Genomic DNA, 7,157 nt, shown 5'->3' on the forward strand with positions numbered 1-7,157 from the left:
CCCTCCTCCCACAGGAGATCCGAATCCTCCACGCCCACATCTCAGACACCTCTGTCATCGTCAAGATGGACAACAGCCGGGACCTGAACATGGACTGCATCGTGGCTGAGATCAAGGCTCAGTATGATGACATTGCCACCCGCAGCCGGGCAGAGGCTGAGTCCTGGTACCGCACCAAGGTGAGTGGTCACAACACCTGTCCTTAGATGTGACAGTAGGAAGGACTCCGGGCTCTATCAGAAATGACTTCTTGCACCCCAGAGAATCACAAGAAGATTGCAGAGAGCGCTCAGGTGGGGGGTGGGGGACAGTCCTGGCTGAGCACTGTGCTGCTGTGTGTCTTGTGCACTTAGTGGCTATGCTCACTGGGTCCTGCGTCCCATGGCATCTATCTCTGCTTCCCCCATCCCCAGTGTGAGGAGATGAAGGCCACGGTGATCCGGCATGCAGAGACCCTGCGCCGCACCAGAGAGGAGATCAACGAGCTGAACCGCATCATCCAGAGGCTGACAGCCGAGATTGAGAACGCCAAGTGTCAGGTCTGCAGGGGTCAGCTGTTCTGAGACCAGGGAGGCTGGGCCCCTACTCAGTGCCCCAGTGCCAGCATGTGTGCGGCCTGGATCTTACCATTTAGTATACCTCCTATTTATGTATGCCCATGGTCACTCAGTTTGACTCATGTGAACAAGGCAAAAGGCCTTGTTGTTAGAATGTCCCCAACTGGTGGGAAACACTGGATAACATGTTGATAACTGAAAGAGACCCAGGGACCATAGGCCATCCCATTCTCTTCTGTGTCCCCAGAACACCAAGCTGGAGGCTGCAGTGACCCAGTCTGAGCAGCAGGGAGAGGCCGCCCTCACTGATGCCCGCTGCAAGCTGGCTGAGCTGGAGGCTGCCCTACAGAAGGCCAAGCAGGACATGGCCTGCCTGCTCAAGGAGTACCAGGAGGTGATGAACTCCAAGCTGGGCCTGGACATCGAGATTGCCACCTACAGGCGCCTGCTGGAGGGCGAGGAGCAGAGGTGAGTCCCTTCCAAAGGAACCGAACTCCGTCTTGCCCTTGGCTGACCCATAGCCGAACTCTGGCCATGAAATCCTTCATTGGTCCTTTGAGGTGTTCGTAGTGGGCCATGTTTTGGTTGACTTTTGAGGGGAAATTCTGACCTGTGGTGCACGATTTTGGGTGGCTGTGTTTGCTACTATGTTGAGCTTCATAAGATTTTTTCTCTTCTTCCCTCAGACTGTGTGAAGGTGTAGGAGCTGTCAATGTCTGTAAGTACTGGAGGTTTGGTGTGGACAGATTCACTCCCTGTGACGGAAGAAGTGTGACAGGAGGGGTTTACGTGAGAGTTAAATTCACAGCAGCGGGAGGTATTTGGGCTCATACAAAACCACCATGTCTTTGGGTCTAGATGGAACCAGAGTTCTTCACGGAAATGAGTCTGTCAGGGCCAGGGAACAGGGTCCTTAGGAAATTAGGACGCTTTCCGGGCTACCGCCCCACACCCTCCATTCCCCCCCCCCCCGCCCCGCCAATCCTCACTCAGACCCTTTCTTCCGGATCTGCAGGTGTCAGCAGCTCCCGCGGAGGGGTCGTGAGTGGGGACCTGTGCGTGTCAGGTTCGCGACCAGTGACCGGCAGCGTCTGCAGCGCCCCCTGCAGCGGGAACTTGGCAGTGAGCACAGGCCTGTGTGCACCCTGTGGCTCTGCAGTGTCCTGTGGCCGTAAATGTTAGGAGCTCCGTTCCCCCGGCTCAGGGCAGGCTTTTCTCCTGCTGAGCTATCTCTGGCTGCCCAACATTGGGACCTGGCACAAGGCACTCAGCGACTTGCTCACACTGAAGCGACTCTCTCACTCTCAGCCCCTCTGGTCTCCGTAGACGAGCCCCTGCTTTCAGAAATGAATACTGGAATGGGCTTCTAGAGGTGTCTTTGGAGCCACAGAGTGGAGTTCTGAAGGGTGGGGGGCTAGGACAGCACCTCCCCTGCTTGACCTGGGAGCCAGTTGCTACATCCATAGCTCTGCCCCTTCTTCTCTAATCTGTCTTAATCTGTTTCCAATAAATTAATGTAGCCAACTCTGAGTGTTGTCTGTCTCTGTTAGCCTTCCAAGGATCAAGGTTCAAGTCTCCAACATCACTGAAAGCAGGGCTTCCAGGAAAGTCTTCGTCCCTAGGCTCCCGCCAGTTTTAGACCTGACAGAAGCCCATGCTAGGCCCATGCATGGTGTAGTTATCCCCACACCACCTTAAAGGTACATCTCCCAGGACAGAGAAAAACAGTCGTCAGAGATGAGCAACAGCTGGACCAGGGACTGTTTCTTAGTTGAGGGGTCCAGCTGCAGTGAGTCCTGTGTTTGTGGCTTGTGTTTATTCTGTGTCACTGCCACTACCTCCCTCCAAACAGAACACTTTTGTAAACCATAAACAAGAAGCAGCATCCTCCCCAGTGCTTGAAGCTTGAGGAAACATCGCTCGCTGTCATGTGGGGAAGACTCAGACCTGAGGAATTTACTGGAATCCTAAAGGCATGAACACACAAATGTGATGTAAAACTTTAAAAAAGAAAAACCTTTGATTTGGCTGCCTTTTCTTAATGGAGTCCCGTTGGGGCTTGGAGCCCTGCCAGAGCTGCTGCCTGCCTCGAGCACAGCAAACAGCACACAACAGTCCAGGCTGCTCTGTCTTTTCTTGGCTGAGTAGATGTAGGCTTCATGCTTGCTCTCTCTGTGCATGACTCTATGACAGGGGTGACAAGAGGGGGCCCCCAGCTCAGCGTCCATGGGAGAGGAAAGCAGTTTCAGAGATGTTTAATAGCCAGCAGATAGCAACCACCATCTGCATTTATTATTTATTGCTCTTTTGTAGAATATAATGTCTCCAGGGAGCAGGGCCACCACCAGTCTCTTATTACATGCATATTCATGAACAGAAGTCAGAAGCATTGAGAAATGCCCATATCCTGCAACTAGGGGCTGTCCTGTGGCCTTAAGTCTTGTCTCTGAAATACATCTTGAGAGCAGAATGCACCGCTAAACTCCCACTCCCAGGCTCAGAAGACAATGCAGAAATGGAAGCCCTCACATTGAAGACTATTGAGAGAGCAGGAGACAGCCTGAACAAAGGCTTTGTCAGTTAGGATTAAGCCAATGCCCGCCACCTCTGATAGACAGAGTCCCCAGAGAGTTCCAGAGTGTGAGACTTCTTGACAGCCCTCTCCCCAGGATATCACACAGCTAAGAAGCAGAGCTTATTATTTACAGATCCCAGTCCTGAAGCCCCAGCCCAGACCCAATCCAGACCCAGCTCCAGCCCCTGCCCCTACCTCAGCCCCTGCTCCCGCGCCTGCTCCTACTCCAGCCCGTACCCCAGTCCCTGCTTCAGCCCCAGCCCCTACCCCAGCCCCAGCCCCTGCCACAGCCCCTACTCCAGCCCCTACTTCAGCCCCTATGCCAGCCCCTACTCCAGCCCCTGGCCCTGCCCCTGCCCCAGCCCCAGCCCTCTAGGACTGTTCCACGCAGAAGCTCATAATCAAGCTGCAGTATTGATGAGCCACTTCTCTGCCCCTCCCTATCAACTTTGCTGCTCTCACCAGCCAAGCTGGGCCATGACTGGGTTTCTCCTGTTACTCCTTCATCATGCTGAACCCTGATCCTCTCTTCCCTCCTTCCCATTCCAGCTACACAACTTTCACAAGCTTCAGGGATCCGTGAGCACATGGGAGTGCCGTACAGGGATGTGGACAGACCCTACATGTGGTGGTTAATCTAGACTGTTCTGGGATCAACTAAGAAACCTGTTCCTGAGCAGATCTGTGAGGATGGTTCTGGGAAAAATTAACTGAGGGGGAACCCCTCCCCCAAAGTGGGCAGCACTTTATGGCCCAGCTATAAAGAGGTCTGAAAAAAAGATAATGCTGATTTTACCTGCCTGGTTTTGCTCTTTGTTGGTGAGTGCATCTAGTCTGTGAGTGCAGTATCCTTCATTTCTTCAGACTTGCACTTTGGGCCAAGACCAATGATTCTGAGACTTTGGTGCCAGACTGGGCCAGCTGAGAGACGCGCACCCTCATGGATTCAGCAGCGACGTGGTCCTCAGCCTCTCTAGTGTACAGCCAGCCATTTTTGGGCTTCCCAGCCCATATTGTTTAAGCCAATCATCTCCTATGTAATATGTATGCATTCTCTGGGTTCCATTCCTCTAGAGAACCCTGATTACCACACCATGTGTGCTGGTTAGGCAGGTGTCCCAGGAGGACACTGGGAGTCACATAGAAGAGGTGATGGCCTCATGCCACTGGGCAGCAATCTGGGAAGTGTTCCTCTGGAAACACGGTCTTCCATGTTCTGACCCCTAGGCTAAGCTGCCTGTTCCTGCCTGCTGTTGATCTAGCTGTAGCCGAGCAGAGACTTTGCACCTGAATGTTAGATATGTTCTAAATGCCCATGAGGGACTAGGCATGCAGATTGGAGCAGAGTGCACACTTGGCACATACAAGGCCCTGGGTCCCATCTCCAGTCCCTCAGGAAATATTTTTAAATGACTTCAAGGAATTGTGTAAGATGGGATGGGTGCTGAAAATACAAAATATTCCTGGACAGATCAGTTTAGACCAGAAAGTCTCCATCTGTCCACAGCTACTTACATGGCTGAGCCCTAAAGACAAGTGAATGAGGCCATCACTGTCCTCAGAAGGCTCGAATAGAAAAATGAACCCAGGTCAGCTTCTGGCACATCTGAGAGCTGTGAAGTGTGGGGCAGACAGAGCCAACAGAAGGTCCTCTTTATGAATGACCTGGGCGGGGGGGGGGGGTTCCCAAGGTGTCTTTCCCTTAGGGGCTTGAAATCCCAACAAGTCAGTATGAGCTGAGTATAGTTTATTGAGGAGGAGAAAGGGAGAGACCTAAGCACTGTGTGTGTGAGTGTGTGTGTGTCTGTGTCTCTATGTGTGTATGTGTGTGTGTATTTTGTGGCTTTTAAACTTTTTCTTCAAAGGATGCAATTTACAACCAGGCTCAAAAATCAAAGTGTAAAAATAAGTAAAGCTTAAGTGCTTGATGGTGCACACCTTTAATCCCAGCACTCAGAAAAAAAGTAAAAGGAAAAATATATACGCAGTTTTACTTCTCTTATCTTAAAGAATTCCCTCTTGTGGGAGCTGGAGAGATGGCCCAGCAATTAAGAAGCTTTTGTTCTTCCACAGGACCTGAGTTCAACTCACAGCAGCCTGCAACTCCAGTTCTAGAGGATCTAGTGCCCTCTTCTGACCTCTTCAGGAACTGCATGCATGCTGCAAACATTTACACAGGCATACACATGTACCCATAAAACTAAAAAATAAATCTTAAAAAAAAATGTAGGAGACTTGTGAGATGCATTGTTCAGGTGTAGAATAAGAAATGAATGCCCATAAAATAGACTCAAAGCTGAACACTCAGTCTTTAACAGACACGACCCATTCACTGTTCTGACACTCGGCTCAGATTGCCGCTTGGAGAAAGGGTTCTTTTCTCTTTAGGCCCTCTTCCCTGATTCAGGCAGTGTGTTAAATTTATCCAGCCAGTTAAACATACACACCGAATCCTAGGTAAGGGGCTTTCCCTCTTCTCATGGCCCTTAATTGTCCTCCTCTCCTGCCTCACGCTTGTAAGGAGAAGGAATGACTGAACGGGGGCAGCCCTGCTCCCTTCAGAAGTCACCTGAGAACAAATGACTCCTCGTAAAGCTACCAGGCGGCTCTCCTCCATCCCTCCCTGGAATGTGGACCGCGGCTTGGGGAACCTCACAGAGAACAGCTCCCAAACCACAGATAGTCTGGTGATTCAAATGGCCCTAGCCCTGGCCCCAGCCTAGACCGGACCTCAGGCCCTTGGGATCTCTGGACAGATGTCCAGGAAGTCAAAACTTAGGGGTTGGAAAGGAAAAAGGTGGGCATCCAGTCTCTGGGGAGCCAAAGTCCTACCTGCAGGTCCCTGAGATATTCTGTCTGCACTTCCCTCAAAGCCCCCTCATTAATGCATACACTCAAACTGGAACAGAAAAAAATACAAAAACAAAACAAAAACCTGCCTTTGAAAATCAAACTCATTACCTCCCAGCAAAATACAAGGGACAAGGCGCTCACAGAGGGGCTGCACCCCAGCGTTCCTTGCTTTGGGAGAGTCTGATTAGAGAGGGCCAGAGATGACCCGTGGGGCTGGTGAGGATATGCGTGGTCACCAGCAAGCAAGTTTCCATCCATTCCTTTTCCATGAGACTGTTGTGTTTACCCAGGAAAGGAGCCTTCTGGATACCTGCTCCCCAGGTGCTCAAGCAGGGAAGCAGCAGACACTCTGGCACTTCTGCGCCTTAAAAGGCGATGCTGGGCCTCTGGCTAATGACGCGCCTGCGCCCCACCCAGAGATGGAGAGCAGCAACTGTTGTTCCCAAGGCGCACTGATGATGTAATCCTTTTCACAAGGGGAAAGAATGCGAACGCTCTGAGCACGCTCTGCTCTCCAGGCCTGTAAAGCCAGCCTTGCTCCAGCATCGCCTTCAGAGACTTGTCCTATCTTCTGCCCCCCTGTGAAAACTCAGACCAGCGTATCCCTCAGGTCTGGAAGTAGAGGTGAGGATGCTTCCCCACGCCTCAGTGTGCTCCTGGCCCACTACCATCACTTCCTACATTAGAACTCAGGTCTGGCCCACCCAGTTTTGACTATATTTGCCCAGCCTCAACCTGAGCCTGGCCCTTAGTGTGTATCGGGGCAGCAGAGGTGGTCTTTCTTCCCTGTGTCATCCTTCTTTATTCCTGTGTATCTCTGTGCCAGTGTCCTTCATCCAGAGAGTAAGGTAAGAATGTCTTACTCACCGTATGGACCTTATACCGCCATTCCAGGGGGAGCTGGGTATTGTTGTACATACTTGGGATGCTGAGGCAGGAGAATTTTGAGTTCAGTCCTGGGCCACAGAAGTTCCATGCCTGTCTGAGTTACATAGGGAGACCCTGTCTCCAAAAAGGAGGAAGGGGTGCTGAAATGTAGCACAGCAGGGGAGCACACGCCTAGCGTGTACACAGCAGGGGAGGACACGCCCAGCGTGTACACCGCAGGGGAGCACACGCCCAGCGTGTACACCGCAGGGGAGCACACGCCCAGCGTGTACACCGCAGGGGAG

General features: G+C 51.9%; 1 protein-coding gene across 1 annotated transcript in view; it reads left to right on the plus strand.

Moving 5' to 3' along the window:
• Positions 1-1,739, plus strand: part of Krt81 (keratin 81) — a 4,572-nt gene extending 2,833 nt beyond the window's left edge. The window contains exons 5-9 of the mRNA XM_013348648.1: positions 15-179; positions 414-539; positions 805-1,025; positions 1,244-1,275; positions 1,573-1,739. Coding sequence (XP_013204102.1) covers positions 15-179; positions 414-539; positions 805-1,025; positions 1,244-1,275; positions 1,573-1,739 — 711 coding nt within the window. The remainder of the gene's footprint in view (positions 1-14; positions 180-413; positions 540-804; positions 1,026-1,243; positions 1,276-1,572) is intronic.
• The last annotated feature ends 5,418 nt before the right edge of the window (positions 1,740-7,157 follow it).

The sequence above is a fragment of the Microtus ochrogaster genome, chromosome 15 (genome assembly GCF_000317375.1).
Source record: "Microtus ochrogaster isolate Prairie Vole_2 chromosome 15, MicOch1.0, whole genome shotgun sequence".
Classification (NCBI taxonomy): Eukaryota; Metazoa; Chordata; class Mammalia; order Rodentia; family Cricetidae; genus Microtus; species Microtus ochrogaster.